A 20,336-nucleotide genomic window follows, 5' to 3' on the forward strand; every position below is an offset into this window, starting at 1 on the left:
CAATCTATGTCTGAAAGCTGTAATATATACTAACTCATTTGCAAATAATCTAAAAAGTCTGACAATAAAAATACTTATTTAAATACCTACTAAAAACTGAAGTTTCTGAAATTTACTTCATACATTAATACTGTTTTAAATAAAACTTTACTCACAAATACTGTAAACTGAAAAAGAGTTCTATCTTGTGGAAAATAGTTCCACATAGCCTTTAACTTCTGACTACACCCACTAATGCCTCTCACCAATTTTTTAAACACTGTGTATGTAACTGAAATCTTTCACTCATCAATCACATGTCACCTACAAGAACTTCCATGAACAAATTAAAGAGCAAACATGTTTTGATTCTGTATCACATTTCTATAACCCAGAGGATGGAACTCTTCATAACAATGTATGTCCAAACCTCAAATCATATATTATGTAAACTTAATTTCACAAATTACTGTGAAGTGTTTCTAACCCAACTTTTCAATGTCTGCAAGTTCTCTTTCTGATGGCTTCAAAAGCGCTGTTCAACATTGCTTACATGCAAACATCACAAAATAACTCACAACTGAGGAAAAAAAGACAAATTCTGAGTAATGGCATTTTCCCTTTTTTATGATATTTCACAATCATCTAGCATGTATAGGGGAAATGTCAGTTCATCTACCATACATCCATGGCCTATTAGCCCTAGTAAGAATATTTCAAAGAAACCAGATGCTGAAATTGCAGAAACAAAATAATAAAACTCCATTAAGTAATTGTCATAGGCTGCTTTGGGGAATGTGAGGAAACCTGCAGGCTAACAACGAAGTTGCAGTACATAACCATTACCACCACTACTACCTACAACCTGCAACAGACCTTAACACTTTGCGGACCGTGCAACCTTTAAAAGGTTTTTCACTTTTAAACACGGTGGACCGTTCGCGTGTTAACAGGTTTTTAAAACATGATAAGTTGCAACACACTATACATCTCTCTGGCTCCACCTAGCTAGCACGTAGCTGCTTGCAGCTGCGTTATAAGGCTCTGGAATGTCTGCTGACCAATCAGTTACTAGACCTCGCTGTAACTCTATGGCCCTGCAAAGGAAAATAAATGCCTTTATTTCTTCAAGCTTTACGTAGCAAGCTGTCAGTCAGTAGTTCAATATGGATCAAAGACCAAAGCGGTTGACACCCAAGCAATTTCTTGGAGAACAAGAAATATCTGACTTCTTCTCCGATGAGCTATCTGATGTCCCTTGTGAGTCTGCTAGTGATAGTGACTCACAATCTGATAGTGAGTGTGGCAGGGGCGAACAAAAAATTGTGACCACAGACAGTGAAAGTGAAAGTGACCGTAGCTCTGACGAATGTGCAGGTAGCAACACTGCGGGGACAGCCACATGGGGAAAGTAGACAAAAAGCTTGCTTTGGGGCAGTTTACTGAAATCCAGGGGTGAAGCAAATTCCATCGGACCCAATGCAAGTGTCTGAAGTAGCGGAACTGTTTTTTGGAGATAGTTTCTTTGACATGCTATGTCAGGAAACTAACAGATACTATCTCCAACACCGTGGATATTATAACAGAAGTTATAAGGCGTTGAAGTGGGTGGATGTCACTTCAGCAGAAATGAGAAAATTTTTTGGCAATTATCTTTCTAATGGGCCATACAAGGAGGGATAATCTGAAAGAGTATTGGTCAACAGATCCATATTTAGAAATTCCAATTTTCAGCAAACTAATGAGCCGTAAGAGATTTGAGCAAATTTGGTGGTGTTTGCATTTCAATGATAATGAACTGCAACCACAATCAACATGCAGGCTTTTCAAAATTCAGCCCTTACTGAACTTTTTCGTTCAGAAATTTCAGACAGTTTATAAGCCAAACCAACAACTGTCTTTGGACGAATCTGTGATTCCTTGGAGGGGAAGGCTTTGTATGTGAACATATAATCCTGGGAAACTTACAAAGTATGGCCTACTTGTTCGTGTAGTTACTGAAGGCACTTCAGGCTATATTAGAAATTTATTCTCGTGAAGGAAAGAAATTACAAGAAACTATTCTTTCTGTTTTGGAACCCTATCTTGATCAAAATTACCATGTCTATCAAGACAATTATTATAACAGTGTGGCAACTGCAGAACACCCATTTTCAAGAAAAGTACGTGTTTGTGGAACAATTAGGGTGAACAGAGGCCTGCCTCCAGATCTGAAAGAGGAATGTAAATACCTGAAACGTGGTGAAACCACATTCAGGAGGAAGGGGGATATTCTTCTTCAGTCCTGGAGGGATACTCATGTTGTGAATATGATTTCCACAATTCACAATTCGAGCATGGTTGATGTTCAAAGGAGACATGGACAGGTAAAGAAGCCTGTTTGTATTTCGGAGTATAATATGTTCATGAAGGGAGGTGATAGAGCCAATCAGTACTTGGCCTATTATTCTCTTCCTCAGAAAACAGCAAAGTGGACAAAGAAAGTTGCCTTGTGGCTTATAAATTGTGCCATTTTCAATTCATTTTTGGTTTTCAAAAATCTAAACCCTCATTTTAAATTGAAATACAAGGCATTTCTGTTGAATGTGGCAAAAGCCTGGGCTACAGACCACACGGTGGCAGACACAGTCTTAGTACGACCGGGGCCATCTACTCCCACCTAACGCAGGCCTCATTTTGACACCCCTGGGCAACTCTCGGGTGATATGCAGAAACATACCCTCACGAAAATTGTGAAGAGTGAACATTTCAAGGGGAAGCAGCCTTCTAGGCAATGCCATGTTTGCACAATTCACAAGAAAAGGAGAAGGACTGCCTACATTTGCAAGTTTTGTGTAATGCCACTTCACAGAGGGGAATGTTTCGAGAAATTTCACACCCTCAAGCACTTCTAGAAGCATTGGTAAGTGTTCTCAAAAAATTTTAGTTCATAAAATTAATTAGGAGATTTTATATTAATTTTTGAAGTGAAGAGTGCACAAGTTAGGGTAGTAGGTATAAAAATGCCGGTCTGCAGGGTGATTTAAATATTTAAAATGCCGGTCCACAAAGTGTTAAGAACTTAATTTAAGCCATCTCAATTCAGACCTCCTGTTGTTTAGTTAGGATCCAGCACTCTGATCTGTATAGCAAAGCAGATATGGCCATTACTTTATAAAATTTGAAGAGAATCCGTTCTTGCTCTGCCACCTATCATTCTCTTCACTGTGCCACACATACTATAGTTTAATAATTACTTAATTCCATGATAAAATCATGAAGATGGTCAATGCCTATATTATACCCCAGGTATTTCAATGTACATATCTGTTCAAGTGGTTCATCATTCAGCACAATTTAGGCCCTTATTGGTTGTGTACTTAGAACATAAAAGCTACACTTGCCTCAAATTATAAACCAGGAGAAGACATCAACAGGACAAAAAGATATTAAAATTAAAAAGCCATCTGAATATATTTTACTATTTTCAAAACTGGCTGCAATTGAATTTATATAAACTAGCAACTGCAGTATGTAGCATTGCAAGACTGCAGCTAATCCTTCACAGACTCTAAATGTAGGAATACTTAAAGATACCTTTTACACATTAACATCAAATATCACTCAGTTGGAATTGATACATTCACTCTAAGATGCCACAATTGCATTAAATGCTAGGTTACACTGCTCCTTTCCTGGCTGTCCAAAAATAAACTGAAACCAAGTATGGGTCAATTTTGAACTGAATAATAGCAAAATTCTGAAAAGCAACATAGTACACAACAAGAATAACACATCTGTCAGTCCAAAATCATATACATCATAAAATATTTCAAAATTGATAATGTAAGATTTCATGTTCCACTGCCATCCACCGTTTCAAATTCATATACATCATAAAATCTTTCAAAACTGATAATGTAAGATTTGATATTCCACTGTTGTGGCTATGAAGAATTCTGTCTTCTGGGATATAACGCCATGTACTCTGTTGACAGTCGACCGACGTTCCCCAGAAACATGTGGCAACCATCTTCTGGGTCAAAGAAAAAATTAGCCAAGAAACCGGCGTGAAATCTGATGGCAAGCACTGCTTCTCGACCTCGGAGATTGAGGCGATACGTTCCTCCGAAATGTCGGATGACTTTCAACGGACCACAAAGCGTTATACCCCAGGATACAGAACTCTCCAAAACTCGCCATGCTTACATCCACAACTCACGGTCTATTTCATACTCATAGAAAACCTGTGCAGTCAAAACGAACAGTGGACTTCACACAAAATTGTGCGCACTCAACAAGCACATTCTATATCCAGAGGTTGTATCACAAAATATGGATTCTTGGAAAAAATAAACTGATGGATTGATAATCCTAACCTGTACGGCAAAGTTATTCGGGAACAGTGTTTTAGCTGTTATCATCCATGCCTTCGCGGCATATGGATCACTTTTCAGGGCGTCTTTTGCGCGTAAAACGAGATATTCCTCGTCTGAAATTCCGTTACTGTCTCCTATAACAGGACCCATTACGGAGATACAATACGCATGCAAAACGCCCTTCCCCACATTCTTTTCTACCACAGTTCGATAGGTTCGACCGGTTCGATGTTTAATGTAGGCAACGCACTGATTACGGCTGATTACTAAATGGTCGAACCAGCGAAATCTAATGCTGAGATCTTCAGACTACTTTAAATGAAGTGTAGACAAAGACTTTCATTAGTCACGGTCACGAAAAATTGTAGATGCATCATATCGCAACAAACTGCAGGGCCGCCATTATCGTAACGATCTTAACCCTATTGGTGGACGAAATATGACGTCATGTAGGCCAGAGCTCAGTCGGCAAGAGTGTAAACTGCTTCCCCCCCCCCCCAAAACAATGTAGTAAAGAATGGTTTCACACTACTGAGGTATTTATTTTCTTTCTTACTAATGAAATTTTTGCATATGGCTGCGTGGTTATTTAAACACTGTTTATATTTAAATTCACTTGTTCTCGTTATCAAAACAAGTCTCAGCCTTACATGGCCATTCTTATGTGTTACATCTCATGCTTTCATGTTTCTACATTGTATTGACCTGTCGAGGAAGCTCGTATTAAAATTAACGAAAAGTTCATGGACCGAAATTAATTCACATACGATGAGTGAACCAGGAATGAAACAACACAGCAACATATCATACACTTCAGAATGGCCACTGAAACATGTACTAATAAAGAGCACAATCTTTGGAGATTGGGACTAGCTCTATACGCCCTCCTCAGAACCCTCTGGAATATTTAAGTAGTTCGAAAGCCTCACTATCTGATGTCAGAACATGTAACACTAACTAATTCGTGTGTTGGCCACATTTAACGTTGAGATGCCAATTTGTAGGTATTGATATATGAACAAAAGAAATTGAATCCAGCCCCCCCCCCCAAAGACGTTGCAACATAATCTTCAAGAAGTTTAAGAATGCACTGGCAGTAGCATAGAAACATCAGACATTTATTGGGCGCACAGTCTATACATTACACACAGGCCAAGAGATAAGTTTGGACACAACGAAGTCATAGTAGGCTTATGGGTTCATTCCATGTCAACAGCATACAGGGCAAAACAAGAACTGACCGTTAGTCAGTAAACCCTTGCATCATGTAGCAATATTTCAACAAATGAAAATGACGCTTATGATAAAACAAGCATAATGTAGCAATATTTCAACATTTCATGATAAAACATGCAAACTAAGCTTATTACACACCTATCACCACTGAGTTCAGAATATTTTGCCTGGATCTTATCCAAAAACTGAAGGGTTAAAATACACGAAACTATATGAAGATAGTTTTGTGGTATTTTTGAAGAGAAGGCTGCAGATAATATATTTGCTTAAGACAATATAATGGGTGTATGGTACCATGTTGGTTTGTGTGGCAGCAGGCTTGTATATTGGAGGTGAGCAGTTCAAACCTTGTCTGGACCATCAGCTATCCTGGCTGAGGCCTTCTGCGATTTTCCTCCATCACTCTAAAAGCACACCAGGAGAGGACCTCAATTAAACCATTAACACTTTCTTCTGAATCATTTTCATTCGACAACCGTCCAAGCATTTCACACGACATATAACACACATATACAAACAACAAACAAACAAACAAACAAACAAACTCCATGGCCTGTAGTACTCAAGCAAACTATACATACCGAGAGACCGCCACTTGTCGGCGAAGTTAGTGCCAACTTTTGCAAATAGAGGATGTCATGTGGTCAGTGCAACAGATCGCCATGGCTGTTAATCTCAGTTCTCTAGACCGGAGCCTGTATTTCCTTGAAATGGCTCCTCAGTTATCCTCACGAGGCTGAGTCGACCCCATTCCAGACCCACTACTTATTAGAAAATCTGGTAGAGCCGGGAATCGAACCTGAGACCTCTGGATCTGTAGCCAGGAGCTCTGACCACTAGACCACAGAGGTTGTCCAGACATATACAACATTGTAAAATAAATCACAAAGACAGGTATGGTATATGACAAAAATAATATAATGAGCAGTTTCACAATCTGTATTGTTCACCTAATCTCGTTGGGATGATTAAATCGAGTAGGATGTGATGAGCAGGTCATACAGGACACAAGGAAACAAGAGATACATACAGAAGTTTTGTCAGAAAACCCAAGTGAAAAGACAATATTTTAGAAATTTGGCAAAGGTTGGAGGAAATATTAAAATGAAGATGCAGTAAAAGAATATGGAATTGATTGTAAAGAGTATTATATTGTGGAATTACTGCCACAGAGAAACCCCATTTCACAAAACAGTACACTCATATAAATGTCTATGAGAAACAATTTCCCATGAAACTTTCATTCTAATTTTTCTGCTGATGATGTCAGGTTGTGACATGCTTGTTTTTTGATTACTTTGAGATATTATATCTTCAGACAGAAGTGAGTGAGAGTCTGCTCTTCACTTTCATGGTACTGAATTATGAGCCCGCAGAAAATGGATTATTTCTGGGGGATCTGAAAGTATGTGCTGAACAATGGGACCCAATATAAGGCCCAATTCTGAGGCCTTGTCTTTATCCCAGAAGTCGGTGTTTAGCAAAACCCACAATGGTTTACTCCAGTTCTCATTAGTCTGCAGAAAATGTGAGCAAGGGACTAGAATGAGCTTTGGTTCAGTTGAAACAGATGGAACACAAAGGATTTGTAATCAAGGCCTTAAGGCGTACACAGTGATTTATTGAGGAATAAAGATTGTGAACTTCTGGGTTATGATATCATGCAGTATTTTACATGGTGAGCAGTGTTGTACAGGAACCTGGTGCCTCCATTATCTGCCATAAAATGGCATTAAATGTTCTTCCAAAATGGTGGTAACCGCATATGAAAATACATGATATCACAACTCAAAACCACAATTATCTTTTCAACTATTTCAAAGAACTCAAATCTTATCATGTTGAGATGAGCCTTTTCTTCTTATTAAAGTCAAAACAACTTAAATAATTTAAAGGTTTGGAGAATATAATATTCTGGATTAGTGATATAACTGAAACAGACAGATAACATGGGAATCTCTTCACACCTTTGCCATTATGAATTAATTTTTCATACTTACTATACTACTCTTTGTTCTCTGAAGGTAGGTTGAATAAACTAAACAGGAACTTAAACCTCAATCAGAGCATATAATAACATCAAAACTCTTATGCATATATACTTTATTTCCTTGATTTACAACAAGATAAATATACAATCATGGCTGAAGTAAAATAAACACAACTGATGGAACAGTCCTAATAGCATGCATATATGTATATTCATTGCTGAATAGAAAAGGGGGGTGGATCTGAGCTAATATTATGTAGTGGTACATGTGAACTGCTCTTTTTATTTGTAGTGCCAATATTTAGTTACTTTCAAATTTAGAACAGTACATTTCATTTTCTCTTGATTATGAAACATCAGTACACATGCTGCAGAGAATAAATCAGTATTCATCAATCTCACAAATGGTGTCCTTAATGATTTCTTTGACGGAACCCTTGAAAATGTAAAAATTTATGTTATTAAGATCAAGACTTCTAAAAATGAATATAGGTAAGTGATCAGTCAATACCCACAAGTTGTTTTCACGGTCAACTTTAAGATCATTAGGGAAGATAAAGGTCTCATTATCAGAAATTACAAGATATTGGTATTCGGGACCATATTCTTTGCTCTTGGAGTTCCAGCATCCTACACCATTGAGGTTTACCTGTGTGTAGAATATTACACCACTTCGTTCATCTAGGAATGAGGCACCTGCTTGTGTATTTGGACCCCGGGAACCCAGTAACTTGAATTCGTCAAAGTTGTGAGGGTCAGTTGCAAGGGTTTTGTTGCGAAAAACTTTAGTGGAAACAGAAAATTCGTTTGTACTTGAGAAAGGATGGAAGTATGCAGTTTTGAATCCATCTTCATGTGGGGCAGAAAGGGCTAAAGAAAATATTCCATCTCTCATCTGGAAGTTGACTCCACCAACACTGTAGTTACTACTCAGGGGATCAAAGTAGAAATAATGGTGTTTGACCCTCCAGGACTCATCATCTCGAAGGCTATAAACTATGATACTGTAACCATAAATATCTGTGATATAAGCAAAAGCTCCATCACAGTCATTTGCATTAATATCAACAATGATATTAGAAAAGAATGAACCTTCTTCTATGTGTGATGATTTTAATGTATAACTATGAATCAAGAAATCACTGTGAAGGTCATAAACAAGTATACGAGGATCCTGCAGTTGCTGGGCTTCTCCTACCACATCATTCATGCCTGTATCTAACATCCATAGGCGGTCACATGCGTCCACCCTCACACGAAACACTGAAATAATGTGCATTTCATTCTCAGTGATATTTCCTTTCTCAGCTCTACCTGTTGGTAAATGGTTACTATTCCAGTCAGGATATGGTATCAGTTTCGGAGATTTGTTATCACCTGTAACAAATCATGAAAAATCACTGAGTGGTCTACAAATTTCACAGTTCACCAGAGGCATTGTTAACATATAAGGCCTGTTTACTATGTGAGACATTGTTAACATCTCATTCCTGTTTGCTGTACTATACTAGTTTGTAGATTCTGGGTTTACCAGATATGAAAATGGAAGCAGATGTTTTCTCCAAAATGTTAATAAAATCACCAAATTACAAAGTGTCACATCCCAGAAGTCAGTAATCTTTATAATTAATAGTGATAGTTAAAGTTAATATATTTCACTCTGATGACAGTACCTTGCTAATAGTCTCTTCAAAATGTACTTTGTATTCTGCCTATCAACTCCAGATACTCACCAAGAGCAAAACATAAGACAAATTTTCAAGTACCCAAAAATAAAATTAATTAAAAGTAAAAAAAAGCAAAGCTATCCCTGTAACAGCCTGTGAAGACCAATAGGGTCATGAGATGTTGAGGGTCCCACATTATCTAGACAGTCGGCTCAAAGATAGCAGTAAGGTTGTCAGCCTTATGTGCCTGCTGCACTTTACTCCCCAGGGAAATTATTTAATTAATTCATGGTACTCATTTCTGTTAGAGGCTGAGTCGACCCCAGGGCCATAGTGCAGCTGGAAGGATTAGGTAAACTGAAAAAATCCAGTGACCTAATTAGGACTTGAACCCGTGATCTTCCAGCTTGTAGCATAGTGCCTCAACCAACTACACTAATGCAAAAGTTAAATATAAATTGTAACATATATTATCATATTGCTCTCATGGTTAAGTCAAGTTAAATTATAATCTGGTTTGACCAGCCATATGTATACATACATATGGTTCCAAGCCACTCCAATTTTGGGTGAATGGTACTGATTTTGGAGGCTATGTTCGATGTCCCACCTTATTACATAGTGGGATACAAATGTGTACCATTTTCAAAGTTTTTGGATTACATTATAAGCAGGAATTCACTATTTTCTGTCATTGTTGATCGAGTTTTGGTGCATGTAACTTGATGTTTGATATTCCCATCTTAAGTGCTATATAAACAGCATGATTTTATTGTGCCTTTGTCATCAGTAGCTGGAGGAAGTCAGATGAAAAGATGGTTAACCTGTCCCTCCACCTATGTCTGGAATGGGTACGCATTTGTTTACACACACACTGAATGCAGTTGTTAAATCAACAACAATCAGTTACAATACAAAAAGAAAGCCTTTGGATCCTGGTAGAATAAAACATCCACCTCCTTTGCATCATACTTAGAATTTTTTTCTTCTATTGTTTAGTTGGACTTCATTGTTTATGGACACATGCATGTTACATGACTTCAAACGTTAACAATACCTTCCAAGACTGTTTACTGTGCACTTGGACACATTACTGTTTCCAAATTCATTCCAGAAACTTTAATGAAAAGTTGGAATAATGGATGGCAATAGCCCATATATTTCGAAGTGCCTTATGTTTTCTTCAGTCTCCCAGTCACTTTAAAATGCTACAGTATGCATATGTTAGAAATATTGTATCGCAACATAATACTATGTGTGTTAACTAAGTAAATCCATGGAGATCAGACTTCTTTGCGAAGCCACCAGTTGTGCAGTTACTCAAAAACTTCCCAACGTTTTATAGAACCTGAAGGTTCGTTACCATGTTCACAAGAGCCATCCACTGATCCCTATCTTATGTCAGACCAATCCAACAAATACCACCCCATCCAATCTCTCTATGATCCATTTTAACATTATCCACCCACCTACATCTAGGTCTTCCTAGTGGTATCTTTCTTTCTTTCATTCCAACAAAATCCTACGTGCATTCCTCTTATCCCCTATTCATGGTACATGCCATGTCCATCACATCCTACATTACTAAATCATTCTAATAATACTTGGCAAAAAGTACAAGCTATAAAGTTCCTCATTATGCATTTTTTTCCAACCTCCTGTCACCTCAACCTTTAGGTTCTGTAAAATGATGGGAAGTTCTTGACTAACTGCAAAACTGGCAGTTTCTCAAGAAGGACTCAGCTCCATGAAGTTAGTTAGTTAGTTAGTTTATTTCATAGAAATTTTCCTTAATGTCTTTATGGAACAAATACAGCTATGGAAAGGACGTTTTAACTGGTTAATACCTTATTGAAGGACAAAAGAAATTGGTTACAAGGGTGCACCGTGAAACCAATGGCTCCAGGGTGGTAACCATAGTTGCACAAAATTTCATAAGTTTCTCTTAGGAATTCATAACATTTTACAACAGATATAAAATTCCTCTGAAAGCATTTCAGCCCCCAAACTGAAAACACATGTCGAAGAAATGACCTTGGCACATGTAAGCTTCTACAAGTTCTGCTTTCCCTTAATGTAAATATTGTCTCTTAAACCCTCTGAAACATTTACACCCAGAACTAATATTTCAGGTTTTTGTGTATTTTTGATCTTAATGATTTCATGGTTATGGTGTCTGCCTTCCTCTGTGCCAGCAAATAATTTTGCATGGATTTTCCCATTTGTCATTAATTTAGGTTTTCCCCCCCCCAAAAAAAAAAGAAAAAGAAAAAGAAAGAAATTAAAAGCATACTTCCAGCACTCTCCAAGACAAAAAAATCACACATATTTGTAACTCTGTACATTGGATAATCGTTGTATTTTGAGAAAGTCCATCACTTTTGTACTTACCTATTTGTAAAGTTAACTTGTATCTTTCATGATTTCTTTATTACTTAACTACATTTTTATACATCCCCACATTTTAGAAGATTTGTACTTAAGCTGATTGGTGTATGTCACCTTATGGTGACTGTTTATGGTTAAAACCTTCAGCAAGTAAGAATTAAAAAAAAATAATATTTTTTTATGTAAGTTTATGTAATGGTTCATCATTTGACATACAAGAAAACACAAACAGGCTGCAAGTTTATAATGAAAGTAGCACTTGACTTCAACCAAAGACATTTGAGTTCACACAATACGGAAAATGAAAGAAGCATCAGAATCCTGGTCCACTTCACTTGTTGTAGTAGAATTTTACCTTACTGATCTAATGACTAATTTAATTGGTGAGCTATAATAACACAGGTCTTATACCCACCACTCAAAGAAACGTAATTGAGTGTTGAAGGAACTCCAGGCTTCCAACGAGGGACTGTAACAAACAGTTTGTCCTCCCACACATCAAGACCTAATGGTAGATTATTTTCTGGTATAAATTGCTTCGACATGATGGATTTTCTTCGTGATGTATCATCAGGATAATTAAAATCCACAAGGTTCCAGTGGAACACATCTTCTAATTTAGTGTTCTTTGCTTCTATAAGCGAGGATGGCAATACTAGATTTACCACACATGGCAAAAAAGACCACAGACAAACCATTCTTCTGAACCTGGAAATATACAGAAATACACATATATATAATCCTCGTCTATAAATTTATAAAAAGTGAACTGAAGATTGCAGTTTCCTGGGATGAGACACTGTATAATTTCGTAGATAATGCAACATTTTGGAAGAGCCTGTCACCCATATTTTCTGCTCAGTACGCGAAGACAGTACATACCAAAAGATTGCAATCTCCGTAATGTCATTACGAGAATTCTGAATCTCACGAAATGTGAAGCATTTGGAGGTATTCCATTGCTTAATTTCCTCCTTCCTTCTCCCTTCTGATTTTCCAGTCATATAGCTATAGTGTATTGTCACATGCATGTGTGTTTGTGTGACAATAAATGGGTATGGATTGGATCTTGGATTTATTGAACACTTATGTACACCATTCAGAACTACAGTTTACAGATCACTGGCATACACAGACTAGTGTTCTCAGTCTATTACAATCTCCATTAGTCCTTTCCTAGCAATGATTTCTACTGAGGGAGATTCTTCAGCTTCCCATGCTCAGATCCTCTTGTCACAGCCGCCCATGCAGGATTCTTGTCAACTGACAACTCAATTAACCGGCTCCCATCCTGTCAGCCATTTCTCACCAACCCTCTAGTGTTCGCTTCACAGGTTGTCTTCCCACTGAAAAGGGAACTCTCACACTCATTAACCAGGTACTTCACATCACTTCACTCAACCTAACTGCTGACAGTTCCTACTCCAGAACTCGACTTACCCTGCTTATAACATTTCGGCATGGACCACATAGAACACACCGTTTCCTTTATTATAGTTCAACAATACATCGATGGCTGCCTATAAAGGGGTGTTTGTTTAATCGCCTATTGCATAGCAACGGTTGTTGTTTACAGAGTTAGCAGCGGGGCTGTAAGCCACAGTATTGTCCAAAATCTTGAGGATAAATCTGAACGCAGGAGTATCAGGAAAATTGTTTTTAACATTTGGAAGACAGCTTTGTCACTGTATGAAATTATATGAAACTTCCACAGATTGTTATCCAAACCTGTTACTCGTCTGGTGTTTCTTGTATAGCTGCAGACAGACAACATTATCGAGAGTTTCCTGTCCATGTTGAAACATCAACAGACTCTACGCTGTGATGTTAAACACTCTGAAGAGGGGGGCTGAGATGAACATGCGTAAATGAAGAAAATCTTCCTGTGGAAGCTGTCGATGCAGCACAGAAGGCAGTAACAAGTTCTCCGAGAAAATGTGCGTGACGTTCAGCGGGACAAATTTGTCTCTCAAACAGCACAACATGGAAAATATGTTGTGATAAATTGTCATTGTTTCCATACAGAATACAGCTGATTCAGTCATTGTCGAAAGATGGAATAGTGATACATTACATATTAGTGAGGGGCTACAGAGCGCTAACTGAAAGACAGTCCAGGTTTCTTGCACGTCACAAGACTCTCAATGAAGAACTCTAAGAAACCTTACAGCCATGGTGTCATACTTGGCTTTCTTCGTGACTTTTTGAGGAGAGAGTTCTGTTGAGCCACGTTCTACGCTTTTTGAGGAAGAATCTTTATGGCCATCAGCCTTGCCAGACTTAAAGTCTTGCAATTATTTCCTGTGGAGGTACTTGAAGAGCAGATGTTTCAGAAAAATCAGCACACAATTCCTGAACTGAAAATTGCTATCCAATCAAAGGCTGAAGCCACGTCTACAGAAACTCTAACCAAGTTTTTCAACAATTTTGCTCTTTGTCTGCATAAGTTTATCACCGTCGAGGACAAAATATGGCACATGTTTTAGTGCAACCCATAATTTTCCCATATGTATAGATGGATCTGTGAAAGTTTCATACACTAGCGTTCAATACGAAAGAAGTTACACAAATTTTATAACTGTCAGAGGACAAAAATATCACTTGTGTTCATATACAGTATGCCCCAGGAGGAAAGGTCAATATTGTGTGAGGTCATAGTATCAGTCATTCTAAGCAAAAATGTGTATGTATATATGTTTCTTATTCTGAATAATTTCTGAGATAGAGCCATTTCACTATACAGATCCAAATTTGTTGATAAGAAAGAGAAATTACGTACTGTTTCTTATGCTGGTATTTTTTGTTTAAGTGATAAAGTTGGTATAATTTACCTGGAATAATCCTGTCATGTATGGGGGTGACTTACAAGACAGGGTTTGGATTGGAAATTGGATTTTTTGATCACTTCTGGGACAATCACAATAAATTACAATAACTCTCAATAAGTCCTCAACTGAAGCCTTCCTCCATGACTGTCTAGAACTCACCCCATTTTGACAGAACAGGACTCTCTCTCTCTCTCTCTCTCTCTACAACTGATTTCTACTCAAAGTCAAAGTCAAATTTACTTTACGATTGGCAGTTTACCACCAATCATTTTGCCTTGGCATCAAGTCCCTTGAGACCCAAGACCACAGATTCCCTCCACCAAACTGAACCCTTGCAGTAATTTTCCTTATGTAATATCCTCTCTGATGAGAAAATGGGTTTGTTTCTTATGAATATGCTTAGCCTTTCATCAAATATGCATTTCACACATAATAGCATGTTACTGAAAAACTATTGTTTTTGCACTACACACAAGTTCTCTGTCAGTACAGGCTTTTCAGAGCAGATCATGCCTATCTTACTTATCTCTTGCTAGAACGTAAGCTTAGTCACTTGAAGGGTCGTAACCTTGACCACCACCAAGTTTAAGCCTCTTATATTTTCTATGTGTGGCTTCACCTTGTCTTATACTGCAAACATGTTCATTTTCATGATTTTGTATGACTTCTGCTTGTCACCTGCACAGTTTTGTTATATAGCTGTATGCATAAATAAGGTTGAAACCTGGGTGCAAATCGCGGACCAATGTGCACCTAGGAAAATTTCCAGTTGTGGGCAGAATATTATTTTGCAGATGCTGCAATTTTAAGAAGTAGGTGTCTGTCACTAATTCCCAGGCGGGACAGATGTACTGTCCTGTTGAACCCTTCTTAAAACACTTTGCACGGACCCCATGGAAAACAACGCCTTCTGTTGTCCAGAAGACACATCTACCGGTCCTTTACATAGCAATGGATCACCTATTGTTGAGCGTTTGTATTGTGGGAATGTGTTTACCAACCCGCTGCCTAGTAATGGCTATACAGATTACAATACATTTCCAAAAATTACACCGTCAACATCAGTGCACTTAGCAGTTCACGTGAGGATATGGTGTGTTACTCATATGAATGCATCTTGACGTTCCTTTATGCTGACGATGACATCCATTATGTGATCGAGCATTTCTTCTCGTGTATCCACTTTTCTTCGGTACACTGTACTCTTCATCCAACTATATGAACAAAAATCTAAGGGGTTAGGTCTGCTGATGGTGGTGGACAGTTAATTGTATTTTCACGGCCGATCCACCAATCAGGGAAAGTGTCACTGAGATGTTACATCACAAGTCAGATATAATGAGAAGGGTCTCCATCATGCTGAATGTACAAAGTAATCCATGTAGCCAAAAGAACATCCTCCAGTTGTTCTGGTAATCCATTTTGCAGAAGGTATAGGCAAGTATGTCCTGTCACATGATTGTCTAAATAACAGGACTAATCAATATGTCATTGATCATACCGCACCACACATTAAGAGAGAAACAAAGTTCAAAATTTGTTTCCACAGTACCATGTGGATTATCATGAGGCCATCAATGTGAGTTACATGTGTTGCTGATTCTGTAATGAGTGAAAGTAGCTTCACAATAGTACGTATTAATGGACACAACTGGTGATTAGTATGTAACAAATGATGCATGGTACTGTCCCTTGGCTACAGATTTTGATCATGATGTGGTTGAAATGGGTACAAGCCATCATCATGCAATGTTCGCCATAGAATATTTATGAAAACACCAAGATGTGCAGAATGTGTTCACGTGCTAATACCAGGGCTACACTGTACCATTTCAAGAATGTTTTCCTGTTCCTCAACATGTTGATGTGCTTCTTCAGATGAAACATGAGCACTGGGAAGCATACCACATTCATACAATGCATTGAACACCTTTGAACACATTCTGTGATCTGGAATTCTCCACACAGGAAACCGTCAACAGTATTCTTCAGCAGCAGCAGCAGCAGCAGTGGAACTACCATCGCAGAAGCCGTAAGAGTACAGTATATCAGCATATTCAGCATTTGTGAAGATGCGTGCCAATTTTTACAACACCCCTTCAATGTCACTATCAACAGTCATGACGGCCAACTGACACTTCACGCCACCGATTCATATGTTTCGGACAGTGGCGCAGTACAACGGGAGACAAGGACAATGTTGTACAGTGAAGTAACTCTATTTGGGAAACCGTTCCGAATAGGACACATGTACATATACAAGTTCTGCTTAGAATAAATGCTAATATAACCTCTTAGAATACTGACCTTTCCTACTAGGACACCTGTATATGTGTATAGAGAGTGTAACTGAAGGGCACAGATAAATTTTGGCACAATGTGTCTGAAAACATATAATTTGTGAGTTATAGCTGAAAGAATACTGTACAGACACCAGCAACAGCATGATCTGCCAAGGCTACTGGAAGATGCACCACTGGCTGTCAGATCACAAATGTGATGAGTGATGGTATTCCAACACAATTTAGACGTGCTGTGCAAGATTTTCTGAATAATACCTATCATGACTGATGTAGAGGTGGAGGAGGACCAACTGCATGCCATCTACACTTGCCAGAGTTGAATCCTCTGGATTTTTACTTGTAGGGACACTTAAACACCCTTGTGTAAGTAGATCTTGTTGACAATGAAGAGGCACTTAACCATCGCATTGTGGATGCCTCTCAGAATATATGTATCTATTTCACCATCTTTAAATGGATTCATCACTCTGATGAAACATACTGGCTTGCATAGAATCTCATGAAGGATATTTTGAGCACAAATATTTCTGGAGGCAGGTTCATATGAACATTTTTTCTTGTTCTGTTGTGAGCAACTCATGCCAAAATTTTGTTCACACCTTCCAGTTTCATTCTGTATATACACATACGAGAGAGAGAGAGAGAGAGAGAGAGAGAAGAAGGGGAAGACTAAAAAATTTTCCTTCAACAATATCCATTTAAAATAAAAGAATGTAATAGGTCTTCATTCCTTTCATTCCTATATATGTTCTATAATCAAACAGCACACATATTTTGTATTCTAAAGGTGTCTGATTTGAATTTGGTTCAGAGGATTCATATTCCACTGTCCTTCCAAGCATGGGCTAGTAAATTAAATGCGCCACAAATGCTACCTTCCATATCCTCAACTTAGAATGAGTAGTTGAAAAAATGTGCTGATCACACTGGCTACGAGGTCTAAGGCATGAACTGTCTTTGCCCACTCGAACACTGGGGTCATGTATTTGAATCCCACTCGAGACATGGGAATGTATGTACGTTTATTCTGTTTATGTTTGTTCTATGTATAGGTAGAAGCCTTGCGGCAGGCTAATCCCCCATCCAAGGAGTCCTACCAACTGTGTATAGGGTTAAGAAACTGAAAAGCAGCCAAGGCTCGATAAAGAGCTGTGGAGCAATAGGTAGGTAGGTAATTAAGTAGGTAGATAGATAGATAGAAAATTATACTTTATGAATAAAAGTAGTAATATATTCTATTAAATCATGATATATTTGCTCTCTTTTCTCTCCCACTTGGTAGCAGAAAGCAGGAATATGCTATATAAAGTATATGTATAGTATGAAGTATATTGAGGGTTCTTATTAGTACACAAATTACAGCGTTCAGCAGAATTCCTGACTCCATCGTGATTATTGTATAGATATAGACAAGTGTCCAGCTTTTGACAATCAAACTTCAGAACAGTAATCAGAAGGCTACTCCAGAGTTCATCTTGGCCAACTATATCCCCATAAATCAGACTGCCTTTTCCATATGAATGAACAAACTGTGCATAAGATGTCGCACCATACCACAGAACAAATGGTGCTTTCACGGAATATCTTTATATGGCCATATATAGCTCAGGATTAAAAATAAATAACTTAATTGAACACGTATAACAAGTGTAGCACAACAGCATATGGAATTTTGAGAGTGGAGGCAAGCTCTGTCTGCTGCCTTAATCATTATAGAATCAAAAGTACATTATCAAAAATGAGGAATAGAGTTCACTGCTTCGCAAAGGAAACACAGCATACAAAATTAGACATCTGAATGTTTACCCATTTACTATTTTACCTGAAATGATGTAGGTTATTTTGAATCATACCATTTGATTCATTACTAGACCTCAAAATTACCAATACAGGCAAATCTGTAAAAAATCTCTGTTTTTGATTTGTTTCATTCTGGTCCATCACAATAACAATTACAAATTATAAATCACTCCGTCCAATGTGACCTGTAAGTTTTTTACTACACAAAAACTTAACACCCTTACATGTTTCGGTCTCTGTGGACCATCTTCAGAGGGCAAACATCACTACAAATAGGAAACCACTATGGTGAAAACAGCACAGCAGCCACGAGCAAACCCTGGACGATATAAAGAACCTCCACTCCAAGATAGCCAGGTGGCACAATATCTGCCCCATATAAGAGAGACGATGGGAGGACGAACACGAGCCTGCATGGTTTACGAATTTTAATCATTGACAATCTAAAAAACTTGTAATAAATTAGCATCAAGGAATCTTATACATTTTTAAAACTTACATTCCCAGGAAACTGCTGTGTTTGTGAAACGTTCTATTCTGTGTACTGTGTGTTGTAACATATAAGTGTACATACTTTGCGTGTAAACAAATTATGTGATAGTGGTTTCCTATTTGTAGTGATGTTTGCCCTCTGAAGATGGTCCACAGAGACCGAAACATGTAAGGGTGTTAAGTTTTTACGTAGTAAAAAACTTACAGGTCACATTGGACGGAGTGATTTATAATTTGTANATGACTTGAAAAATTTAAAAATTCAGTTGACAACATTTTTATTGCAAAACTCTTTTTATACATGTGATGAATTCTTTAGTAACAAATTTGCCTAGAAATAAGGATAATAGCATAAACAATTTTAATATTGCATAATTTTATGTATAGTGATATAAGACTGTTTTTTTATATAAATTTAACACGTTTTTTTATCTATTTTAATGATTATAAACTGTACATATATATTTATATTTGTATTGTACTATATTAACTATGTGACTGGTTCTATATCTGTGTATATGGATTTATGGAATATACAATAAATGAATGAATGAATGAATGAATCACATAAGCATTTCCATAAATTCCAATAGTGTGGTTTCCAGATAACGTGGCTGGCTATCACTGCCAAATGTACTATATCCATATTTAAGTGTCCAATTCACTCCATGCTTGGAGCAATCACCCCACTCCACCATTGTATGAGTATGTGGTTAAGGATGTAAATCAGACACAAATACAAAGTTAACTATCCCTGTCCCTGTGAAGAAGAGAAAAGCCCTCTGCCTGCAGAGGATCGATTTCCTCTTCTACAGTTACAAAACCCACAGCTAAATCACTATACCTACTGGCAAAATTAAAACACATCTGCATAGTAAAGTGGTTAAAATATGTTAGAAATAGTTTAGTAATAACTATATCCAATGTTCCCTCTAAGACAGGGATACAAGTGTGCAAAGTATGGTGTCTTCTGAGGAGTAATTGGGTTTTCTTGGACAACCCAGGGGGAGTTAGCAATTTTTGGAGAAGGTCCATAACAGACATTACATTTATAAGCTCCCCTATATAACAATAACTATAGTTTACTTCTTTCAATTCTACTTTTACTAATCCAAATTGACTATATACTAAACCCATAAAAGTGCCAAGACATTGAGACTTGTGCTTGGAAGGGTGACAGCTGTTGCTCAGCCGCTCAAGGGTGCAGTTAAGAAGGAACATTTTTTTTGTCTCCAGGTTTTTGGCCAAAACGTTTACAGTAGTATTAAGAAGAACATTTTATTTGAAGAGTGTAA

At 37.6% G+C, this 20,336-nt stretch overlaps 2 protein-coding genes across 4 annotated transcripts in view; both read right to left on the reverse strand.

Moving 5' to 3' along the window:
• Positions 1 to 4,742, reverse strand: part of LOC111871248 (integrator complex subunit 10) — a 35,315-nt gene extending 30,573 nt beyond the window's left edge. The window contains exon 1 of one of the 2 annotated variants that reach the window (XM_023864219.2): positions 4,338 to 4,742. In XM_023864219.2, coding sequence (XP_023719987.1) covers positions 4,338 to 4,487 — 150 coding nt within the window. In that variant the 5' untranslated portion in view covers positions 4,488 to 4,742. The remainder of the gene's footprint in view (positions 1 to 4,337) is intronic. The other variant, XM_033754176.1, reaches the window with a different exon arrangement.
• A 2,938-nt stretch (positions 4,743 to 7,680) lies between these two features.
• The window catches only part of LOC117282038 (protein yellow-like), a 37,012-nt gene continuing 24,356 nt past the window's right edge, over positions 7,681 to 20,336 (reverse strand). For both annotated transcript variants that reach the window (XM_033754180.1, XM_033754179.1), the window contains exons 2-3: positions 12,034 to 12,326; positions 7,681 to 8,940 (exon numbers count right to left, since the gene is read on the reverse strand). In XM_033754180.1, coding sequence (XP_033610071.1) covers positions 7,946 to 8,940; positions 12,034 to 12,316 — 1,278 coding nt within the window. In that variant the 5' untranslated portion in view covers positions 12,317 to 12,326 and the 3' untranslated portion in view covers positions 7,681 to 7,945. The remainder of the gene's footprint in view (positions 8,941 to 12,033; positions 12,327 to 20,336) is intronic.

Source organism: Cryptotermes secundus, unplaced genomic scaffold (genome assembly GCF_002891405.2).
Source record: "Cryptotermes secundus unplaced genomic scaffold, Csec_1.0 scaffold699, whole genome shotgun sequence".
NCBI classification, from domain to species: Eukaryota; Metazoa; Arthropoda; class Insecta; order Blattodea; family Kalotermitidae; genus Cryptotermes; species Cryptotermes secundus.